Genomic DNA, 24908 nt, shown 5'->3' with positions numbered 1-24908 from the left:
TTAATTGTGGTTTATGCAGCTATCAAGTTTTTTGAACACCGCAAAGAAATGTTATTTTTCATATCTCACAAAACTAACAATTTCTCTCATTCTTTAAAGGGGACAGAGAATGAGAAACCATTTTAACCTTGTCTTTGTTGAATAATGGTAGTCTACCCACATTACCACAAATATACAAAAAGTGCTAAACATGCTAAACATCTCAGTCTCATAGAAATTCCTCTTTTAGAAATGTCAGCCAGAAAACAGCCCAATCTGAAAAACTGATGCTTATGACATCACAGGCATCTAACTGCCCCTCCACTTTAAAATAATTGGCTACATTTTTCGTACATTTGAACCTCTTACGAAAACTTTCTGCCCACTTTACAACACGTGCGTAAGCACATGAATTGGGTGCACAAGGTTGGCAATTTGCATAATACACGCCCAAACCAGCTCCATATAAGGGCTTTTCGCAGCGCTTGTCCACATAAAAGTTTAGAGCAGTTTGTCACTGATGCAAAGAACTCCAAATCTGAATCCATGATCGTATTTATTATCTGTAATATATAGTTTTGCTTTACATTTTTGATTTGGTAGGGTTTGCTGTTGTAAGCCAGTGTTGTGTGTCCACCAGAGTAACATTAAAGTATTGGATGCGATAATGAGATTTAATATGACAGAGACACACATTTGTATCTAAAATTAAACAGATAGGAGATTAAATTATTGATGTTTGGACTTCTCATTACATTAACATAACGTTTACATTAGGCATCAAGGCTATGTTATACTCTCGCTTTGCTCCGCAACACGAGCCTCCACTGACAGTGTGTGGATTTCAACAAACAGACCAGCGTTTACAGTTGACGCGTTTGCTGTTGCACTATTCTTTAAAACGACAGGGGGCGACTCGTGCAATCGAGTCCAAAACCAACACAAAGTAAATGGTAGAAGTTGTTGTTCGCTGGAACAACCCTTAGGGTTTCCCGCAGCACTTTGCAGTTCGGGCGGCCCACCTAAGCTGGGAAACCCTAACACCTTAACTAGGTTGTCCAAAAAAATAATAATTCCGCTGCACAAAAGGCCGTCAAGTACATCTTGGAGAATAGCACGGACGTGCTTCACACCGCTAGCGTGCACGCGCACCACACGGCCGAAATGGTTCGTCAACTGGAGGATAGCCAGTTGAAAAAACGCGTGTCCTTGAGAACTGTAAGTGGACTTATGTTTTGGGTTTATTTAAGCCTGTTATTGTATTAGTCTATAGTTCTTGCAATTTTAAAGTAAGTTAGCAGCAGGTGATTTTGTGGTTTAAGCAACCTGCTAGCTAGGTTTCACGTGCCTGTTGATTAGATATAATTGTTGAGCGCTCTTGCTCACATTATTTATGTGCATTATTTACATGCTACAGTAGTTACACTCCTTTAAGATAATGTCATTAATAGTGGGAAATAATCCGTTTTTACACTTTTGCTATCATCGTTCCCCAGACGTTCTACACCATCTGCTTCAGTTTGTGTTTATTAACCCTTTAGTTTCACTTCATCACGCAGCTATTTTCGCAGTTAGTGGTAAAAACATTTAATTCATTAATAATCTAGTATGTGTTCATTTACTGTCATAGTTTCTTCAAAATTAAGATTTATTTGAGTGTTTTAAATACAAATATTTTTATCATGACGCCCCACCCCTTTGATTGCCACTCCCCCCGGCACCCCCCACCCGCACAACCCTACCACCTTAACTAGCACATTTTCGGCGGGAAACCCTGACCATGGTGCTTGTAACATCAAAGCTTGATATATAAATATTAGAACATAAATAAAACGACAATCTCTTAAATGTGTCTTTTATTAAACATTATAATTTCATTAATGTTTTTACTAAACAAACAATAGAGAAATCTCAAGGTTTGTATTTTATTTCTAATCCAGTGGTACATTCAATACAAATATAAGCCAAGAATTCTGAATCATATGTAAACAAAAATTGGTGTGCACACCTCCACGCAAAATGAGTTCTTGCGCACAACCGCCCACTCCACATAACGTTATTTTTGCTACGTGCAATACTTTAAGCAGACACTTTTATCTAGAGATTTAAAAAGTGAGGAAGCAAATATAAATTTTATACATATCAACATTTATTATATACATTATAATTATAGCCTAGAATTGATTACGGCCTACTTGATTATTGTGTATGTGTGGTTTTAGTTGTTCTTGTACATTTAGGGGCCAGTCACACCAAAAGCGCTTAAAACGCTTGCAAACGCAAGGCGCGACACACTGCCTTTAAAAAAAAAGAGCAGTGCGACACGGCTTTTCATATTGCTAAGCAACCACCGAGTCAGCTGTCTTGTCAATCAAATACTTAAGCGTGAGCGCTCTTTTGCTGTTAACTATTAGCAGAAACTTTAAAAAGAGGGTGTTTGCTCTGACCTTGTTTGGGGTGAGAGGTGCACAAACACGCAGGAGAGAGTGAGCGAGTGGAGTCCGGTTCTTCAAAGCAACTGTAAACTTCCCTCACCACAACGTAAGGCCCGCCTCTCCCCTCATTCGATTGGACAATGGAAAGACGCGAATGACGTCGGGCGCTTCTCCGCTCTCCTTCAAAAACGCGTGCGCGGCAGGCGGCAAAAAACCGCAAGGCGCTCGGCGCGCATAAACAGCGCGCAAACGCACCCTGCCCATAGAATATCATTCAAAAAAGGCGCCTGCAACTGCCATAAACGCTTTTGGTGTGATTGGCCCCTTAGAATAATTGTTTCTTTTTAGTTATTTTTTGGGCCATTTTTGGGCCATTATTGGATAGATGGTAATTAAGGAGATGACAGGAAAGTATAGGGTGAAGAGAGGGGTATGGGATTGGCATAGGACCTTGAGCCAGGATGTCGCCAGAAGTGCGACTGCACCGTCCACTACACCATCGGCTCCGACACATTTCGAAGAAATTTTATACGAAAGTTTTTGTTGAATCATAATTTGTTTGAAAAAGAAGGTTGGCTTAGTGAATGAGATCCAGTGTTTATGGCATGGCTTATTTTCTTCTGTCTTTATTGTATTGTAGGTGCACCTGCGAGAGCCCTTGACCTTGTTTAAGTTCCTCTCTTTCCTATGGGGCTACAACAGTAATTTAGTTGACCAGCTGGATTGTCGAGTCAGTGCCGTTCTGCAAACACAAGCTCTTTATGTGGGAAAGGCTTTGCTTTCCAGCCAACCGTTAAAAACCCTCAACCTTCTGGCATCGGGTGCTTCACCAGGTAGGTCACTGTGGCTGCTCTTACATAAATATATGCTGTTTATCCATGTTGTGTTAAAAGCGTACCTATTGTGCAAATCCACTTTTACAAGGTGTTTGGACATGTGTGTGTGTTGGCAGTGTGTGAACCATCATAAAATCCGCCCACTATATCCCCATTAAACCAAAGCAGTCTCATTAGACATGCTGTTTTGATTCTCTTGTTAATGTGATGTCACACTGATAAAGCCTTGCTCACAGCCACTGACTGAAAGCATTACCATAGTTTTCGCCTTCAGTGAGTTGTTGCATAATAGGTGTCCTTTAAATATTAAATTCTGGACACTATGAGCACACATGATGTTGTAAAATAACATATTTGCCTGTAGTTTTCTAGACACTGCTGATTAAATCATTTTAAGTGTCTTACTACATAATCTATGCATTTACAGATATTGTGCAAGAAAAAATAAATGTATTTGTATTTGCTTGTATCACACAGCTCTAGCTTGTGTAACTCATGTTATGACTGTTATCTTGCAGTGGTGCCGTCTTTGTTGGTGTGTTTGCGATCGGGCGTTTGTGAGGTTCGAAGGGCTGCCATTGCCGTGCTTCACTCTTTCACGGAGGTCACTTCTTCACCTTACCATCCACTGGTGGAGAAGCTCCTTAAATCATCTGAGGAGATCATCGCTGACCCTTCATACCAAAGCCAGGTCAGTCTCATATCACCAAAACACTGAATTTTCATCCGTTTCCATGAGTTACATATATACAGGCCCAAATGGAATCCATGCTGTTTGCTGTGACCGTTTTTAATGATAGAGAGCAGGAACCATTTGATATTTGATATGAAATTAAACTTACAGAGTTAAGGAGATCTCACTTAACTTTGTTGACTATGACTGCATTTACACTGTCACAAAAAATAATTTAGGATTAAGTGCTCACATCGGATATTGCTGCACGTGTGTAAACACAAAAAACTTACAGAGATCCTCCAAATGTGGATTTGTATCAGATACATATCCGATATCCAAACATCCGAATTGCTTCTAAACACACATATCCGATTCAGCTTGATTTTGCCGTCAGTGTTACATGACGGATTACGTTGAACGTCATTATTTTGCACCTGAAGTAAGGAGGAGTTATCACGCGGCTGCACCTGGCAGCAATGCCAGCGCAAAATAAACAGCATTAAAGCCAAGTATTAGGAAGTTAAGGATCACAACAACCGCAGTATTCAGGACAGAACGACTTGCCCATTTTTTTGAGCAACTGGAGAGAATTTTGGGTGATAAACATAGCTGCCGACCCCCCAAAGTTCTAGACAGTTTTTCAGAGGAAGACGTGATGACAGAGAGACAGTGTGGATGATGATGATGATGCCGAAGGTAATCATTAAAAATGGCCTTAACTTTAAATAAGTGATGATATTAACGTTAGATAGCTAAAGCCGCCTTTCCACTGCACACGACAAACGAGGCCGATAAGCCGGAAGTCATTCATTTCCTATGGAGAGTCGCAAACGGGTTGGGTGAGGTGCCGACCATCTGCAGATGCGTAAATATCGGATCCGTTTTGAGCGTTGGATCCGTAAAAAAATTAACTAAGAACTTGTGGGACTAAACAACATGCGATATGCCAACCGGCAGTTATGATTTTCATTGTATTTCAATCACAAACTGTGTGTGAGGTGAAAATGATTAATCCTTTTGGTTTAACTTTATTAGTAACACTTGAATCCTTAAAAAACAATTTTCTGATAAGTAATACATTATTAATTTAATTTGTGTACGTTATTATTTTAATCTTGTCTTTATATGTTCTCTCCAAAAAAATATTTGCAATCTTTGTCATATATGCATAGCTGTTTATTGTTTCATTTATTTGCGTTCATTTATTTATTTCACCATGGTAAACATATTAGAATGAAGCCTCTTGCACTGGAATGAGCTTCTCTCCCATATACGATTAAATTGAAACTTCATTACGACTGCCACTAGGGGGAGAACTCCGACTGTCGTTTCCGTGTGTCGTGTGCAGTGGAAAGGCGGCTTTAGACTATACCCAGTTAAGCTAGCATTCTGTCTGGGCGGGAGTTAATGTAAACACAGACATTGGATATGAGGCGTATCTGAAGTATGTGTAAACAAGCAGGACAAAAAATCGTATATGGTCAAAAGATCGGATCTGTGCATTAAGACTTGAAGTGTAAATGCAGCCGCGACAGTCAGCACATGATCATTTCAAATGCTCTTGTTATGTTTAATAAAAAGTTTACATTGCGTTGTAAAAAATGATGAAATTATCTTGATACGTGCTAAATACATAATGAGAATGTATTAAAACAAGCTTTTTTATTCTGCTATAATATATGTAACACTATAAACAATAATATATTTCATTTTATTTACAATATAAAATTCTATCTTGACATGTACGTTATCTGGTTCATGTTGGTCCAGTTTAATTCAGAGGACTTAATTGAGTACCGTATTTTCCGCACTATAAGGCGCACCGGATTATAAGGCGCACCTTCAATGAATGGCCTATTTTAGAATTTTTTTAATATACAGGGCGCACCGGGTTATAAGGCGCATAGAATGAAAGATAGGCTACTGCAGTCAAACGTTTGACTGGGTTTGCGTTATGCATCCACTAGATGGAGCTGTGCTAATGGGAATTGTCAGATAAAGTCAAACTTTATTAAGCCTTCTGAAAACTCAGTTCACCATGGTGACGTTGTTCAAACGTTGAGGACGCTTCGGCGGCCGGCTCGCGCGAGGACGCTTCGGCGGCCGGAACATTTTGACATTGACCCGGAGTTTGCCTTGATCCATATATAAGACGCTCTGGATTATAAGGCGCACTGTCATTTTTTGAGAAAATTAAAGGCTTTTAAGTGCGCCTTATAGTGCGGAAAATACGGTAATAACTCTTCTGTTGTTCCTATAGGTTTTGTCCAAGCTTTATGAGGAGGCATTATTATTAAAAGGCAAGAATAAGAAGCTGGCGTCTATCGATCAGCTCCTGCAATGTGTGCAGTTACCCTGTTGTCCTGCTTACACCTCCAAAACACTGCTGCAGGTCCTTCAGGACATCCACGGAGAGGTACTTCAGCGTAAACACTCATTTTAACCATTTATTTCTTTGGTTGTTTTTGTAGAGGCAGACATACTAATATTTCTGATATTTTTAATCTAAAGTTTAGACACTTCAGATGATTCTCAATTATTGATGTTGTGTTGCAGCCCAAAAATGGATCACATGACTATTGTCCTACCTACCATATACAGTACATAATGAAACAAAGGATAGCAAAATAAAGAAGATAGTTTTATTTTTAAAAGGAGTTTAAGCTAGCTGATTTATGTAGATGCAAATCAGGATAAAATAAAATGCAATACAGTCCAAATGTTAATATGATTTATTTATAAGCCACAGCGTGTTTTGTTTGGTGAATTAAATCATTAACAATAAATCATTGCAATTCAAGTGACATTTCTGTCTTTATTTAGCATGTTTTGAATGTTCTTCTGCCCGCTGTGGAGCGACTTCTGGATCAGTGTGCCCTAGACACCTGCACCTTCCTGCCGGATGAGGCGCTTGTGCTGAAACTCTTGCTGAGCAAATTCAACGAGCAGTCTGCACCTTTACTGGCCAAAGACCCCCGATGCCTGGAGATCTTTATCAGGGCTATTGGCACCCCAGCCAAGCCGTACCCCACTATGCCTAGTTTCCAAATTATTGCCCTGGAGCAGGTTGGTGGATGAAGCTGAGATGTGTTTAATAAATCATGCTTTATCAGATTTAATAGTTTTAAGACTCATGGGGCAAGAGTTTAAGACACCTTGGCTCAGTTTTCTGTTTGTTTCTTCAGATCACCAAGCCGTTCTTTGCTGCTCTTGGAGATGAAAAGATTCAACAGAGGATTCTTGCAGTTCTTTTTGACTTGCTGGTGGGGAACAAAAACCCAGTCTGTGCCCAAACTATCAACAGTGTCTTTAAAACGGTAAGGGTATTTTTAATGTTCCTCTAGCTTAATTGATCAGAGGATTGCAGGAGCAACCCAAAGATGTGGGTTTAAATTTCAGGAAACGCAGTTATGAGTAAATCCATACCTTAGGGGAATGGTCTACTCATTTTCAATGTTGAAATATGTTATTACCTTAACTAAGAATTGTTGATACATCCCTCTATCATCTGTGTGCGTGCACGTAAGCGCTGGAGCGCGCTGCGACGCTTCGATAGCATTTAGCTTAGCCCCATTCATTCAATGTTACCAATCAGAGATAAAGTTAGAAGTGACCAAACACATCAACGTTTTTCCTATTTAAGACGAGTAGTTATACGAGCAAGTTTGGTGGTACAAAATAAAACGTAGCGCTTTTCTCAGCGGATTTAAAAGAGGAACTATATTTTATGGCTTAATAGCACTTTTGGGAGTACTTGGACTCGCCTGAAAAGTCCGCTCCCCTTCTCCCTCTCATAATGGGAGAGGGAGGGTGTTACTGCGCCGAGTCGAAGTACTCCCAAAAGTGCTATTACGCTTTAAAATATAGTTCCTCTTTTAAATCCGCTTAGAAAAGCGCTACGTTTTATTTTGTACCACCAAACTTGCTCGTATAACTACTCGTCTTAAATAGGAAAAACGTTGATGTGTTTGGTCACTTCTAACTTTATCTCTGAATGGTACCATTGAATGAATGGGGCTAAGCTAAATGCTATCGAAGTGTCGCAGCGCTCCAGCGCTTACGTGCACGCACACAGATGATAGAGGGATGTATCAACAATTCTTAGTTAAGGTAATAACATATTTTAATATTGAAAATGAGTAGACTATTCCTTTAAAAGCATCTGCAAGATATATGAAATGTAAATGGTATCTATTGTGTTATGGATGTAATTTTTTTTACCTTCGCTGAGGGTGGAAACTATGGTAATGCTGGACTATCAGTCAGTGGCTGTGGGCGGAGCTTTATCATTGTGACATCACATTAACAAGAAAATCAAAACAGCATGTCTAATGAGACTGTTTTGGTTTAATGGGGATTAAAAAAGGAGAGGGGTGGATTTTTTTTTATTATACGAAATCCAGACTTAGAAGGTGTCCAGCATCAGATTTTTTTAAAAAGCCCTTGAAGCCAATTTTTTTTTGCACATTTAAGATTAAGGTCTGAACTTACTTTAACCTTTATTTTTAGAGGATATAAAATATTTTCTATAGAATTATTTACATTTTTTTAGATTATCATTATCAAAAATTATCATTACTGCAACATATTACATTAAATATATGCATTTACAAACTTATGTTTCGGTAATGATTGTCTCTACATTTTCCAATGATCACCAAATACCACATGTTTCTTTACTGTAAATGTTTATAGTATAACATGCACTGAATTATTTTTTAGATTTTTTAATTATAAATATTTCCATGTCAAAGAACCCAAATCCAGTCATGGACACATTGCGATAATGACAATTTTCCCCTTTAATGTGGAAAAAACAACAAAATTGGTTTGTATGATGTCATTTGAAATCATGTGCAAAATAGTACATGAAGAGATGTTTGTAACTGTATGCTTCTTATTTTGATACTCTTACTTTGCATATACTTTTTTATCCAAATGTTTCATAACACCTAATAAGTCTAATTGCGCAAGAATCACCCGTTTATATCTAAACATAAAGTAAATTTTGCATAATAGGTGACCTTTAATGTGTCTCTACTTATAGATTTCTGTGGATTCGGAGTTAGTGGCCAATGAGTTGATGCCTGCAGATAAACAAAAAGTAGCAGTGACAGTTCAACAAGCACGTAGAAGTAAAATACAGAGGTGAGCGGTTGCCCTTATAAACCAGACATTTTGTTTTTAATTCTGAAAGATTAATGTGTTTAATCTGCATTTGTATTCCCGTAGAAAAACACAAGAGGCACCTACGTCGGTGCCAGAGAAGTCTGACGTCTCCTGGTCGAGAGTCACACTGATATTAGAGCTGTTACAACACAAGAAAAAGCTGAAGAGAGCTCAGTGTCTAGTGCCCGCTTTATTTAACCTGCTTTCCAGGTGTGTGAAACTAACTTGATTTTCCCGGAAAATTGCACATTAATAAATGTGAATGCCCTGTAAGTCACTTTAAAAGGGGCTAATGGATGTAATTAAGTAATGACGTTTCATAAATGTTTGTGTTGGTTAGATGTCTGGAGCCCGCAGCAGCGGAGCAGGAGAATATCGAGTACACCAAACAACTTCTCCTCAGCTGTCTCCTTAACGTCTGTCAGAAACTCTCTCCAGGCGGAAGTCCAATCGGCAAAGGTACAACAAACCCAATCTGCTTTTAAATGTCAAATATGAGTTTATTACTCCTGTGGAGCCAGCTTCTACCGGCCCGTCAATGAATTGCATTTTAAGTCACTGTTTACTCTGATTAGATGTGCTGGAGGAGGATAAATTTAATGTGGAGCTGGTAGTGCAGTGTGTCAGGATGTCAGACGTACCCCAAACTCACCATCACGCCCTGCTGCTGCTCGGGGCTTTAGCTTCAATCTTCCCTGTAAGTTTACACAGATACACACAAACACATAGATACAGTTTTAAAATATTGCTAATTGTCTCACTCATTTCAGGAGAAAGTTCTTCACAACATCATGCCCATCTTTACCTTCATGGGTGCCAACATCATGCGACTGGATGATACTTACAGTTTCCAGGTCATCAATAAGACTGTACAGGCGGTCATCCCTGCTCTTATAAAGGTTTGTGTCAAAATCTTTTTTTATTTATTTATAGTCAAGTAGTTTTTTTAACTACATTGCAACACCCTGTGTGTAATAATTTATTAGACACATTTATTTACTATCGTACTAACATGGCATACATTGAGTTCATATATCAGCCAAATATCAAAAATACCCAATTATTTATTTACCCTCAAACAATCCGAGATGCATATGTCCATCATCTTTTAGACAAACACATCTGGAGCCATTTTAGGAAATGTTCTTGCACTTCTAAGCTTTATAATGGTAGAAAACAGGGATCAGGGAACAACGTAGTTCACTTACGAGCCATATTGCATACATTATTGCAGGCAATAATTCATGTGAAATTGCCGGGATTGTCAATTAATTACGGCTCTATGTGCAGGGTTCCCACGGGTCTTTTAAATCCTTGAAAGTTTGTGAATCTGGGGGGGAAAATTCAAGGCCCTGGTAAAGTTTTTGAAAATATACATGCATAGATACAGATCATTGAAAGTGCTTGAATCTATTTTATGCAAGAAGTTTCCTGGAAAAAATCCATATTAATCACTGTGTAGTGTAGGATAATATCATAAAAATTCTAGACTTTTTAAGCACGTGTGCTAAACTGTTCACTTTAAATGCTTAAATCTTCTGTATGTGAATGTTGATTCAAAACGTCTCGGGTTACAAATATAACTGTTGTTCCCTGAGAAGGGAACAAGATGCTGCGTCTCTCTCGCCATACTTCCTGCTTCCCTGTAACGCCGTCTTTGGCAATATTTCAGATAGTGATATACTTCCTGGCTCCCGCGTCACCTTGTCTTTGTCGTTAAGCTTCACCATTGGTTGAATATGATATACACATTCAGACGCACTTAGCCTTGGAGGCGTCCCCAAAGTGTCACAGCAGTGACGCAGCTCGAAAGGAAACTGTAACAATGTATCTTTAAAGGCGGAGTCCACGATGTTTGAAAAACGGTTTGGAGAAGGAGACGGGCCGACTACCAAAACACACTTATAGCCAATCAAATCAAATCAAATGCCGGGTTGTGTATGTGTGGGGCGGGTCTATCAACAGAAGGTCCAGATTCTATTGGGGTAGGGGCGTGTTTGTTTGGGTGATTTCAAATATCAACAGTGGCTTTCAAACATCATGGACTCCGCCTTTAAAGGTAACACAATGTATCCTTGCTCTCACTTGAAATGTGTCCCCCTATTTAGTCCTTGATTTTGAGGGTAGTGGACCTGGAAAGTCCCTGAAAGGTCCTTAAAATTTGATGTTAACTACGGTGTGGGAACCATGTGTGTAGTAAATGCCGCTCCATCTAAAGGAAGATGATGGTGATTTACTAGTAATCGTCTTTACTGACGAGATGTGCATGACAATCACATGCAAATTATCGTGCAGCCCTATATATTATGGAAGTGTACTACTTTTTCACCTGGGACAGTCTTTGTAACATGTTTCAGCAGTACATTTTTAAGAAACGATTCTCATCAGGAACCCTTATTACAGGACCATGAAAGCTCTTTTGAATATCACAGCCTGCATTACTCTTCTCTCTCGTCCACAGGCCCATAAGGATGGCAGTGCTCAGTCTGATGGTCATATGGAGATCGTGGTGACGCGTATCGTACACGTATTTGTTGATGCTCTGCCACATGTTCCCGAGCACAGACGCTTGCCCATCCTCAGTCAGTTGGTGGGCACGCTGGGCCCGTCTCGCTTCCTCTGGGTCCTGATGTTACTTCTGTTCAAGCAACACGTCACACAGACGTCTGTGAGTGCCGCCGGGGCAGAAAAGGTAGGGAAAGTTTTGGACAGACCCTGTTAGTCACTGCAGTATGTGTTTAGTTATTAGAGGCAGTTACATGATGTTTTGTGATTAGGAGTCGGTTGTGGAGAGAGATCAAGACTTCTGGATCTCAGTGTGTTGTGAATTTGAGGTAAAGGAGCAGCTCACCTCTATCATCAAGGTCATGCAGTTTCTCATGACTCTACCTCAAGATAATGAAGGTAAGATTATACATCATAAAGGGTTAAAAATATTTATAAATATGCTTCATATTGACCAGAATTTTCATTAAAGAAACATTTTTTATATATATTTTCTTTTCACAGCTCCTGAGAAAAAGCGGGCACGAGGAAGAAGCGTGGTGAAGAAGGAAGAGACCGTCTCCGATCTGATCTTCAACGTTCAGGCTCATAGTGGCAAAGATCTCCGTCATTTTAAATTCCTCTCCGTCTCTTTCATGGCTCAGCTACTGGCCTCCGACACGTTTGTTGGAAAGGTAGTCCGATTTAGACTGGAAAGAGTTTATTCGATGTTGATATTACTGTCAAAGTCACACGTGTAATCGTTTGATTGACAGGTGTCTGACTGTGAAGACATAACAGAAGCCGGCCTACAAAATCTTCAGCAGAAGTGAGTTTAAGCATGGCAGCGTTTGTGTTTGGTTGTGGTGAAATACTTTGCCCGCTGTTTCCAGATGTTGTAATGTTTGTTTTCTGTGTAGTCTGCTGGAGGAGGTCCTGCGCTACATTCATACGGTTGCTCGATGTGTGGAGGAGAACTCAGACAAACCCACAGCTAAGTTCTGGAGAGCTCTGCTCAGCAAGTCATATGACACCCTGGACAAGGTAGATAGTACTGGATAAAGCGCTTAACATTGATCAAATACATTGATATTACATGACAACACTTACAACTCCATCGTAACAAGGCAGTAGTGCAGGGTTCCCACGGGTCATTGAAATCCTTGATGTGTGTGAATCTGGGGGAAAAAATCCATATTATTCCCTGTGTAGTGTAGGATAATATCATAAAAATTCTAGACTTTTAAGCACACGTGCTAAACTGTTCGCTTTGAAAGCTTATATCTTCTGTATGTGAATGTTGATTCATACCAAAATGCTTTTTTGCATAGTTGTGTTTGACACATGAAAACGTCTCGGGTTACGTATGTAACTGTTGTTCCCTGAGAAGGGAACGAGACGCTGCGTCTCCCTTGCCATACTTCCTGCGTCCCTGTAACGCTGTCTTTGGCAATATTTCAGATAACAATATACTTCCTGGCTCCCGCGTCACCCTGTCTTTGTCGTTAAGCCTCACCATTGGTTGAATTTGATATACACATTCAGACGCACTTACACCTGGAGGCGTCCCCAAAGTGTCACCGCAGTGACGAAGCGTGAGTTCCCTCGAAAGGGAACTGTAACAATGTATCTTAAAAGGTAACACAATGTAACCTTGCTCTCACTTGAAATGTGTCCCCACATTTAGTCCTTGAATTTGAGGGTAATGCACCTGGAAAGTCTTGAAAAGTACTTGAATTTGAAGTTAACTACGGTGTGGGAATCCTGGTTGTAGTACAAGATTGGTCACGATACCATTTTTTGAAGGGCTCTGTTAGGGATGTGCATTTTAGTCATTGTTTTTTCATTTCGAGTAATCCGTAGGTCTGATAAACAATACTCGAATAATTGGGGGTGGGGCATTCAAGAGGGCGGGCCATACACAACAAGGTGAAATGAAAACACTGAATGTTGATGAAACTACTAGATTATTTATGAATTAAATGTTTGTAAAGTCAACTGGAATAGCTGCTTGAAGTGAAACTAAAGGGTTAATAAACCTAGCAAACAGCTTTCACACACTCTATGTGATGTTAATCAGCCTTGATACAACATAAATATATTATATAACGTGCATCTATCTGTACAAAATGCAAGACTTAAACTTAGTTATGTATCAGATAGAAAGTTTAATTCTTATTGTGGATGCGCACCATAACTTTAACAGCATGCTTTAAAGGGACACTCCACTTTTTTTGAAAATATGCTCATTTTCCAGCTCCCTATGAGTTAAACATTTAATTTTTACCATTTTGGAATCCCTTCAGCCGATCTCCGGGTCTGGCAGTACCACTTTTAGCATAGCTTAGCATAATTCATTGAATCTGATTTGACCATTAGCATCGTGTAAAAAAATGACCAAAGAGTTTCTATATTTTTGCAATGATATTACGCAGCACCTGAAAATAGTCCCCTGCTATTGAAAGTAACCAAGGGGACAATTTTCGGGCAGTGCGTAATATCACTACGCCTGCTGCAGCCATGTTACAGCAGCAAGTCCTTGATTATTACGCCAGTTTGAGAGTATAGTTCCTTAAAGGATAATTCCGGTATTTAACACTTTGGGTCTCATTTCTGGTTTGTTTTGGATGGGCTGCAGTGATGGACACGGAGATTTTGACAATGGGTCGTGTCTTGAGTTTTTGACTCGTTTGGAGGCGTCTCTTGCCTGCTTCAGGGTGGAGGTCGGTGGCCATGCACAAACATGTCATTAAAACAACACTTAACGTTCATTTTCAAAACTGTGCTGCTCACCGAGTGGTTCGTGGTGTTCGTTGATGATTAAAAACAAGTTGTGTAGCGAAATACAGTTTCTGTCGTGTTTTATTTGGCATTTTGTAAAATTCCATTGACTTCTCTGGAAGACTATTGCTCGCTGATATATCACTCCGCCGCCGGAAAAGGAAAAGGGACTGTTTACATGTGGTTGTTGTTTTTTCGCTCGGTTTCTCTCAGAATAAATTTTTCCCATATTTGTAGGGCTGGACCAGAATATTCGAATATTCGTTCCGTATTTCAGTTTTGGGATTCGAATATATATATAAATATTTTACAGCGTTAATGCAGAGCTTTTGCCAAGCAGGAAGTGCGCTTCACGCTCCCGCTCTATAGGTGGCGCAGAGAGACCAACATCCATAGCCAACAGCCACCAAACGCACACCAGTGGAAGAGATCGCCTCAAACGGAAAACACGCTTCCTGCTTTGACATTCACGCTAATAATGTTGTAAATAACATTCAGTTTCTTGCAAAAACTGATTGATTTGCTTCACAAGACGTCAATATGTCACACGGAGTTATGGGGGATTACTGTTGTATTGGATATATATGCTTTAGCTCTTAAAGTGTGTGGATCTGTTGACTTGCAAGACGGAGCACTGGGGTTTCTGCAAAATATCTTCTTTATTGTTCTGCCGATGTAAAAAACATATTGGATGGTGTAAGTGTTATAAATAAACTTGATTTTGAAAGTATGCTACCGTTTTATTACAGTTTGTTGGACTACGTTCATTCATGCTTCAGACTCAAATATAGAGCGGAAGTATATACGCGGTTGTGAGGTATCTGAAAAAATAGTTCCACTATAGCAAATAACACGGATTGAAATCATACATTGCGCCAATATATTTGTTTTTAATCATCAACGAACACCATGAACCACTCGGTGAGTAGTACAGTTTTGAAAATGAACGTTAAGTGTTGTTTTAATGACATTTTGTGCATGGCCATTGACTTCCATTCTGAAGCAGTCAAGAGACGCTTCTAAATGAGTCGAAAAGTCAAGACACGACCTATTGTCAAAATTTCTGTGTCCATCACTGTAGTTCATCCAAAACAAACCAGAAATGAGACTCAAAGTGTTAAATACCGGAATTATCCTTAAACATATCTGCCTAGAAAATTGCATCTTTAATTTTCCGTCTTAGTACACGATGTAACTACAGAAAAGTCAAGTTTTAAATAGGAATAATATCAAAACTCTTTGGTTATTTTTTAGCGCGATGCTAACGGTCTAATCAGATTAAATGGATTATGCTAAGCTATGCTAAAAGTGCTAGCGCCAGACCCGGAGATCAGCTGAATGGATTCCAAAACGGTAAGAATCAAATGTTTAACTCTAGGGGAGCTGGAAAATGAGCCTATTTTCAAAAAAGTGGAGTGTCCCTTTAACACACGTCCAGTCAAAGCACAAGGATTCATAACATTAAAAAAATCTTGTTAGCGATTAGCTGTGTCGTGTCTTCCTCTCACCTCTTTTCAGTCAAGATGTTAGGTTCGTATGACTCTGGTATCTCTTGACATTTGATGTTTAAATATGAGATGATAACCCATTGAACTTGTTACGGCATTATACATTTTGCACCTGACTGACTGTATGTTCATCTCATCAAATTGAAGCCGAAATTCGCTGTATCCTGTCTCAGTGATGTGAGGTGTGTGCGGCTTTACAACAGAGCATTGTGCGGACCGGCCGGGGTGCCGATGGTGCGCTTTGGGAGCGAACTTGGCACAATGTTATATAACAGCAAGAGGCCACGCATTTATGTAAATAAAATCCTGTACTCACATTTTTAGGTAAACGCCCTTCTGCCTATGGACACCTTCATCACAGTAATGAGAGGTCTGATGGGTAATCAGTTGCCGTCAGTCAGAAGAAAGGCCATGGAGTTGCTCAATAACAAACTACAACAGCGAACGCAATGGCAGGAGGACCAGGTACAAAATCTTAAACATACCATCAACTTTTTTTGTGTATTGTCTCAGTATACTTGTATCTTATTCATAAATCTTAACTGGAAAAATCATTTTTATGACAGATCACCGTGCTTCTTGAACTCATCGGTGACCTCCTGAACATTGTGGGTCGGGGTCACGGTCAAGCCTCTGCACAAGAAGACGAAGAGCAGGCCATCAATCGACAGACGGCACTTTACAGCCTCAAGCTGCTGTGTCGCAGTTTTGGCTCAGACCATCAGGAGCCGTTTGTCCCCGTGCTTAACAAAGCGGTGGAGCTGGTTGCTGATAAAGACGAGGAGAAGAACGTCATGGGAAGTGCCCTGCTGTGTGTGGCGGAGGTGACCAGTACCCTGAAGGCCCTCGCTATACCACAGTTACACAGGTAATGTAACATTGTGATTTTTATGATGAGTTCAGCTCAGTGGTAGTGCATGGGCAAAAGGTCCTGGGTTCGAACTCATGCTGATGTATACGTTGTAATGCACATTGCATTAAAGCATCTGACAAACGCCTACATGTAAATGTACTCAAGGTGGCATGTGTTAATTGTTATGTTCATTGTGTGTCAGGCTGATGCCCGCTGTCCTGAGAACTCTAAAGGAGAGGAAAGATCTGTTGACCAATGAAATCTATCTGCTGAGTGCCGTCACGGCCCTGCAGCGCGTGTCGGAGACCCTGCCACACTTCATCAGCCCTTACCTGCAGGACACCATCACACAGGTCAGCATCATCACTGTAAAACAAAGTATTGACATTATTTTATATTTTGCCATTAAAACTAAATTTTCTGTATAGGTCACACGTTTAACTCTGCTTGTGGAGCGTCTGACGTCCTGCCCTCAGCTCCCTGTGCGTCTCACGTCTCTCAACAACACTCTCGCCACAAAAGTGCCATCCAGGGTTCTTATTCCCACCATCACCAAATGCTACTGTAGCATGGTGGATACACACCAGGTAAGATGCCCACAGTAATGACTTAAAAAGGTCTTGAAACTGGTGGCTTGCTTGGGTAGCAAAAAATATGCCTTTTGTTCATGCTACAGAATCGTCTCGGCCCACTGATGAACATCTTGAAGGAACATCTCACTCACATGGAGAAGGACCAGCTCAATCACCACCAATCAGAGTTGACTTCCTTCTTCCTGTCTGCGCTCGACTTCCGTGCACAACATTGTCAGGTACTGAGTGATCTTTTTTTGTACCCTTCATTGATGTGTTTTTCTTGAAATGGAATAATTCTGTTTTGTTTATTATTAGGGCGATCTGAAGAAGACGGGTGAGATCGAGGGCAGTGTGATCAACTGTCTTCTGGTGATGATTATGAAACTTTCAGAAGTCACCTTTAGACCTCTATTCTTCAAGGTAAACCTCAGTTAAATTACTTACATTTTTTCTCAGGGCAACATCTTAGGCCCTGTTTCTTAGGATCCTCGTTTATACTGGCATTTTAAAAAGAATCTTCATCCACACTATACATGACCATAAATGCATGAAACATGACCAATCACGTAACTGGGCATGTGCATAAAAGTGTAAAATAACTTATTACTCTAATAATAGCTTACCTTTGCACCTTTATGCAGCCTATGGGTGTGCGATATTGACAAAAATTCATACCTGGATCCTACAACAGACACTATTTTTGAACCTATAAAAATGTGTTTGGGAAAGTCTTATATTGTTTTAGCTCCCCCCTACAAAATATTAATATGATTAATAGGTCAATGTTGATGTTATAAACCAAACAGAAAGGTCTTTATGGTTTAAAAAGAAAGCATTTAAGTGAACAGTACTAAACAGTAGCGAACTTGAAGCAAAATAAATTTCAGCAAATGCAAACTTCAATCAAACATAATAAGAGGTGAAGTATGGCTTTAGCCTACAGAAAGACTTATTGCTTCAATGTAGGGAGTTCCTCTTCAGCCATTTCACGCCAAACACCAAATAACTTATCTTCCCTTACCTGTCGCTGTTCAGTGCGTGTGTTCCCTCACACGCGTTCTCCGACAAAAAGCATGGCCGGCTAAAGTATTAAAAATTAATATGACGTTAATTTTTAAAAGTGTGCGAGGTTCGTGCATGTCCTCCGCTAGCAACACAGAAATAGCAAAAAGCGCAATCGGCTAAACAAGCATTAAATATTAATATGACGTTGATTTTATTGTTTTTAATAATTTATATTCACAAAAATTATGAAAAAAGCATCGATTAAAATTAAGAGACAAATTATATGAAATTCATTTTAAAGTAGCAAACAAAACTTAAATTAAACTCGAAAATAATGTCTGACCCATTACAATTCTCCCTTTATATTGGCCTTTACAACGCCCTATATGGCGTTTAAAATTACAGTCTATCTTTCGTAATAAGCTAACTAAATTTAAACAAAACATAAACAACATTTTAACAATATTCAAACTCAACAATACTCAAACATAAATATAAAACAGACATTATCTATAAGTATACATTTTAAAACAATCTGATAGCGTTTATAATAGCTGGTTGGTAGATGTTTACTATTTGTGGCAAAACCTCCGTTGCAAACCTCCATTTACCTGAATAAAAATAATTTTCACTTTGAATATGATGCGCTGTCACATTAACATCAGATGTTTGTTTACATGAGACTCCGTCTACGTTCATTTACACCCTGCACAACGTCTGAGTTCTCAAACTAAAACAGGGTCTGCAGCGTTTACGAATGACTTCATTTATGAGGGTCGAAAACGGTGGCGTAGTGTAAATGAAAGGCGTAAACGTGGCAAAAGTAATGTGTTTTAAAAGGTAAACGCATTAATGTAAACATAGCCTTAGTTGCACAGATAAAACTCTGCTTAAGCTGCGTTAACCTAAACCAGAGTCCTGTACGCTGGGCTGCTAATATTTGATGTAGCCGGTGGACTATTAAAGCCAATCAGAGTGGCCGCATGGTCTTGCATAAACATAATTGGCTGGCTCTGCACTAGGTTATTTGTATAAGGCGATCTGATTGGCTGACGCACGCGTTGAGGCTTGAAAAGTTGAGAAATTTTCAACTTCTGCCGCGAGCAAAGGCAGTGACGCAAAGCCGATGGATCCACAATTCAGTTGTCTATATGTGAAATGTAGAAGTCACCTAAAAATATATTCAGATGCCTCCTGTAATTGTCTAGTGAGCAATTTTTCAAAGTAAATGTATTCTGATTGGGTCTCTTCTCACTCCTGCAGTTGTTTGATTGGTCAAAGATGAATGGCGCTTCTAAAGACCGCTTGTTGACCTTCTATAGACTGGCAGACCGCATCGCAGACAGACTCAAAGGACTGTTTGTGTTGTTTGCCGGGCAGCTGGTCAAACCTGTTTCTGAATTGCTCCGTCAACTCAACGCTGCCCATACAGGTAAACATCCATGATTTGAGATTATGAGCGTGTGTGTGAAGTCTGAATACACCTGTAAACAGTTTTTTAACTAATTTGATTTTTTCTCCATAGATGAAGCCTTCTTTGAATCGGATGACGATGATGATGAAGATGGGGATAATGTGGAGAAGAGCAGTTTGTTGCTGCAGTATGTGTTGGATTGTCTTCATAAGGTCTTCCTCTATGATACGCAACGCTTCCTCAGTAAGGAGAGGGCTGATGCTCTATTGAGCCCCCTGGTGGATCAGGTTAGTATAACACACACATCAACAAGAAAACTCACACACCAAGCCAAATTCAGACTATATAATATTAAATAAACAAACACGCAGGGGGCTTAGAATATAGCCTCTTTCACACAGTAATTCTGGTAAATTACCATGAATTTACCAGAATGAATTTACCAGTAAATACAAAAATGTGCTGTTCACACATGCAGTGACGTTCCGTCTTTTTACCAGTAAGACATCATTCACACATCAGTATCAAAATACCGGTAAACTCGGAGAGAAAGCGGAAGTTACCTGTGGCGCGCGGCCGGCGAGCTCCGTCCGTGTCGTATTTGTAAACGGCGGGTTATGACTTAATATCCACGGTCCGTATTTTGTTGTTTTCACATCTGTGGCAAACGGTCGCGAAGTTGCTCGTGACCAAACAACATTGCGTTAGGCGGCGTCAAACGGAACCTGCGCGTTTGCACATTAGGCTTCACAGATGGTGTGCTAAGGACGTCGGCAATTTGGCAATTAGATGGTAAGCTGTTTTAAACAACTTTGGTGAAGAAATGTGGATGTTAACTTCAGGTGTGCTCGACTTTTAAGCAACATGTGTGTGGAAACGTTTTCTGATTGGCCCGCCCGATCTGTCAGCGCGGTCTGACGTCATCTAAATGCCGGTAGTGCTATATTTTTCATTCACACACAGCGCTTACCGGCAAATTACCGTTAATCTTACAACCTGTCTAACTGGTAAATTGGGAGCACTGATTTACCGGAAAGGTTCTGTTCACACATGACAGGTTAACGGCAATTTACCAGTAAATTACCAGTAAAGACTTTATGTGTGAAAGGGACTTATGTTGAACTTCATGAGCGATAAAACAGGTGTGTGTGTGTGTGTGTGTGTGTGTGTGTGTGCGTGCGTGTGTGTGCGTGTGTGTGCGCGTGTGTGTGCACGCGTGCATGCGTGTGTGTGTGTGTGTGCGTGTGTGCGCGTGTATGTGTGTGCGCGTGTATGTGTGTGCACATTTATTAAATGAATTCTTTTTCTGGTTTTGTATTAAGACACTTCCTGAAAGTTGTTTGTGTGTATTTTGAAGTTGGAGAATATGCTAGGAGGAGAGGAGGCCTACGAGACCCGCATCACCAAACATTTGGTGCCCTGTATCGCCCAGTTCGCCGTTGCCATGGGAGACGATTCTCAATGGAAAGTTCTCAATTATCAGGTTCTCCTCAAGACTCGTCACAGCTCTCCCAAGGTATGTAGATGACTCAAAGAAAGCAATGAATGTGGTTGGTGTCTTGGTAACTGCGTTAAGTAATACGTGTATCAAATGTTTGTGTGTGCTTTCGTTCAGGTGCGTTTCTCATCACTGGTCATGTTGCTGGAGTTGGCAAGCAAACTAAGAGAGAACTACATGGTTCTTCTACCAGAGACCATCCCATTCCTGGCTGAGCTTATGGAGGGTAAGAGCATCCGATCATTATATAATTAAACAGCACACAAGCTAATGTAACTGTTTCATCAAAGGGTTAATTCAGTATTAGTTTTGCATAGTCTGACTTTTGATAAACATACATAAACATTGCCAATAAGTTAAGATTGTGCGTTAAAGGAATAGTCCACTCATTTTCAATATTAAAATATGTTATTACCTTAACTAAGAATTGTTGATACATCCCTCTATCATCTGTGTGCGTACACGTAAGCGCTGGAGCACGCTGCGACGCTTCGATAGCATTTAGCTTAGCCCCATTCATTCAGTGGTACCATTTAGAGATAAAGTTAGAAGTGACCAAACACATCAACGTTTTTCCTATTTAAGACGAGTAGTTATACGAGCAAGTTTGGTGGTACAAAATAAATCGTAATGCTTTTCTAAGCGGATTTAAAAGAGGAACTATATTTTATGGCGTAATAGCACTTTTAGGAGTACTTCGACTCGGCGCAGTAACACCCTCCCTCTCCCATTATGAGAGTGAGAAGGGGAGCGGACTTTTCAGGCGAGTCGAAGTACTCCCAAAAGTGATATTACGCCATAAAATATAGGTCCTCTTTTAAATCCGCTTAGAAAAGCGATACGTTTTATTTTGTACCACCAAACTTGCTCGTATAACTACTCATCTTAAATAGGAAAAACGTTGATGTGTTTGGTCACTTCTAACTTTATCTCTAAATGGTACCATTGAATGAATGGGGCTAAGCTAAATGCTATCGAAGCGTTCCAGCGCTTACGTGCACGCACACAGATGATAGAGGGATGTATCAACAATTCTTAGTTAAGGTAATAACATATTTTGATGTTGAACATGAGTAGACTATTCCTTTAAAGGATTAGTCAATTTTCTTAATAAAAAAATCCAGATAATTTACTCACCACCATGTCATCCAAAATGTTGATGTCTTTCTTTGTTCAGTAGAGAAGAAATTATGTTTTTTGAGGAAACCATTCCAGGATTTTTCTCATTTTAATGGACCCCAACACGTAACAATTTTAATGCATTTTAAAATTGCAGTTTTAACGGAATTTCAAAGGACTGACCGATCCCAAACAAAGCGTAAGGGTCTTATCTAGCGAAACGATTGTCATTTTTGACAAGAGAAATAAAAAATATGTACTTTTAAACCACAACTTCTCATCTATCTCCGGTCCTATAGTTCTCTTTTTACACGTTTATTTAGTTGACATTTGCATGGAATTGCCCATTTATTATCAGAAATAGTCTCCGTCCCATTACCACTGAATATTTATCAGCCTCTTAGATAGCTTGTTTGCCAAGAAGTGCTTCAAAGAAAACTGAAAATACTTTAAATATACTTTATTTAGCCCCAAACATTAATTTTATTCACCTGGGGCTGCATTAGAGAAACATTACAGAGACTTTAGTTTTGTTTGGCTGTTGTAGTTACTCTGTCTGTCGTTTTTACAGATGAGTGCGAGGAAGTTGAACATCAGGTACAGAAGGTCATTCAGGAGATGGAGACTGTTCTCGGTGAACCTCTCCAGAGCTACTTTTAATCTCACCCAAGATTGAATGATTGACTTCATGAGCAGCTTTTCTGTGCCTGACTAATTTTGTCTGTCGGCTCCACCAGCAGCACATCTCATCTCCAGACAGACAGCTCAACGTCTGGGTTATTGTCCTGCCTTTTGTCTTTTTATCTGTGATTGAATATGACATGCCTTCACTTAAAATAACATGTTTGGTGTTTAAATGTCTTTTGACATTTTTATGACATTTTATAATGCATGGATTTGCATCACTGAAACACTATTCATACATACGAACTGATGAATCTAGAATCTAGAAAACATGTATTTGTATTTCATGAAGAGTGTAAATTATGAAATCAAAACCCGTTGCGCATTTCTTGCTTTGTTAACAAGTGTGAACAAAAAAATCTTTGTCAACTTTAACCAAAATATATGAATTTTTTTATTCTCTGAAATGATTCAGTAAGCTGATGTCAGTTGTCCTTCTTACCATTTAATCACCCGGCTCCTTTCTGATATAAAATTTCTGTGCATATAACAATGCACAAAGTGACTTGAATCTTTTCTGTTTGTACTCTTCAGACAGATCATTAGTCCATGGTTGTGTTCACTCAATCAAAAGACACCTGGTATAACTTTTATATCAAGAACAACATTAGCCAACAGTTCATTTGACCTTTCTTGACCCTTCAGTTCTTCAGCCACACCTTTTATGTCCTATCATCATTCAGTTTATCAAAACTATCATTTACCTGAGAAAGATCACTTATGATTGCAAGTCATTTCACAACTTTCCATGCTAACAGTTATATATTATCTAAAGGACTGTAATTGTAGCCTAGTTGAAAACAAACTGTTCGACATCAAGGTTAAAATGCATTTAAATATGCAAAGGAAACGTGCATTTTAAGTTCCTGACACTTTTTTACAATATTGTTAATCATATTTTAGATGTTTTGTAATTTATATTACTGCATCTGTGGTGTAAAATATATTTCAGAAATCAAGCCTTGTAATTGGTAACTTAATTAATGCACCGTGAGCTAACATGATATAACTCTATTGAAATTAACTAACATTAACAAGAACGTATATATTATAGTTAATGCATTCGCTAATGTTAACTATACAGCCTTATTAAATACTGAAAACTGTTTTAAGTAGCCTATTTTAAAAAGAAAACCAAGCTTCTCAATTAAGAAAATCTAATGAAGTAAACATAACAAAAATGTTTAACCCCTTAGCGTTCCAATGTACCGTGGAAGGGACATTGCATTATTTAACAGAAAATTTACAGAGATACAACAACTGAAAACCAAAAAGCTAAACATGTCACATATCTTTGAAAAGCTGAGATTCATGTGATTCAAATGATGTAAACCCTTTTAAGATACATTCAACACAGCAAGTACAATTAGTGTCCTTTTTAGGATTTTTTCTTCTTTTATAAATTCAAATGTATTTTTGTTTTGCTTTTCACAGTTTTGGATTCTTGCAAACCAGCTTTACATAAAACACATTGTAGAACAGTTAGTATAGAAAACTCATGAAAACAGAAACTGAAATAAATGATATTATACTGTACATCACATTTAAAAAAAATTACCCTGCTAAAAAACAGCCTAAGGTGGTTGGCTGGTTTAGCTGGTGTGTCAAGCTAGTTTTAGAGGGATTTTGACGCTTTTTGTCTGGTCAGACTGGAAGACTAGCTGACCTACCAGCTTAGTCAAGCTTCCAGGCTGGTCTCCAGCTGTTGGGTCCCAACCTTTTTCACCTCAAGTCCCCCTAGTTGCCCACAACCATATTTGAAGGCCCCTCACTCAATTTTTTCCACATAATATTAAAAAGAACTTAGAATGACTAGACAGATTCACTACTAAAATGACCAATAAATCAACATCTTGACTTTTTTTCTTGTTTTAGCTTCTTTTAATGCTTGT

The 24908-nt window shown here is 39.3% G+C and overlaps 1 protein-coding gene across 1 annotated transcript in view; it reads left to right on the top strand.

Moving 5' to 3' along the window:
• Positions 1–23423, top strand: part of heatr1 (HEAT repeat containing 1) — a 35459-nt gene extending 12036 nt beyond the window's left edge. Inside the window, exons 20-45 of the mRNA XM_055175326.2 lie at positions 3055–3247; positions 3769–3941; positions 6187–6342; positions 6750–6992; positions 7112–7243; positions 8974–9074; positions 9159–9305; positions 9436–9554; positions 9671–9792; positions 9866–9994; positions 11557–11787; positions 11873–11999; positions 12105–12274; positions 12356–12408; positions 12500–12623; positions 16193–16333; positions 16435–16736; positions 16924–17074; positions 17150–17308; positions 17398–17532; positions 17612–17716; positions 19565–19733; positions 19827–20002; positions 21073–21231; positions 21331–21439; positions 22904–23423. Coding sequence (XP_055031301.2) covers positions 3055–3247; positions 3769–3941; positions 6187–6342; positions 6750–6992; positions 7112–7243; positions 8974–9074; positions 9159–9305; positions 9436–9554; positions 9671–9792; positions 9866–9994; positions 11557–11787; positions 11873–11999; positions 12105–12274; positions 12356–12408; positions 12500–12623; positions 16193–16333; positions 16435–16736; positions 16924–17074; positions 17150–17308; positions 17398–17532; positions 17612–17716; positions 19565–19733; positions 19827–20002; positions 21073–21231; positions 21331–21439; positions 22904–22992 — 3915 coding nt within the window. The 3' untranslated portion in view covers positions 22993–23423. The remainder of the gene's footprint in view (positions 1–3054; positions 3248–3768; positions 3942–6186; positions 6343–6749; positions 6993–7111; positions 7244–8973; positions 9075–9158; positions 9306–9435; positions 9555–9670; positions 9793–9865; positions 9995–11556; positions 11788–11872; positions 12000–12104; positions 12275–12355; positions 12409–12499; positions 12624–16192; positions 16334–16434; positions 16737–16923; positions 17075–17149; positions 17309–17397; positions 17533–17611; positions 17717–19564; positions 19734–19826; positions 20003–21072; positions 21232–21330; positions 21440–22903) is intronic.
• The last annotated feature ends 1485 nt before the right edge of the window (positions 23424–24908 follow it).

Source organism: Misgurnus anguillicaudatus, chromosome 4 (genome assembly GCF_027580225.2).
Source record: "Misgurnus anguillicaudatus chromosome 4, ASM2758022v2, whole genome shotgun sequence".
Classification (NCBI taxonomy): Eukaryota; Metazoa; Chordata; class Actinopteri; order Cypriniformes; family Cobitidae; genus Misgurnus; species Misgurnus anguillicaudatus.
Note: the sequence above shows the minus strand (reverse complement) of the source record. Positions and strands in the feature narration are given on the sequence as shown.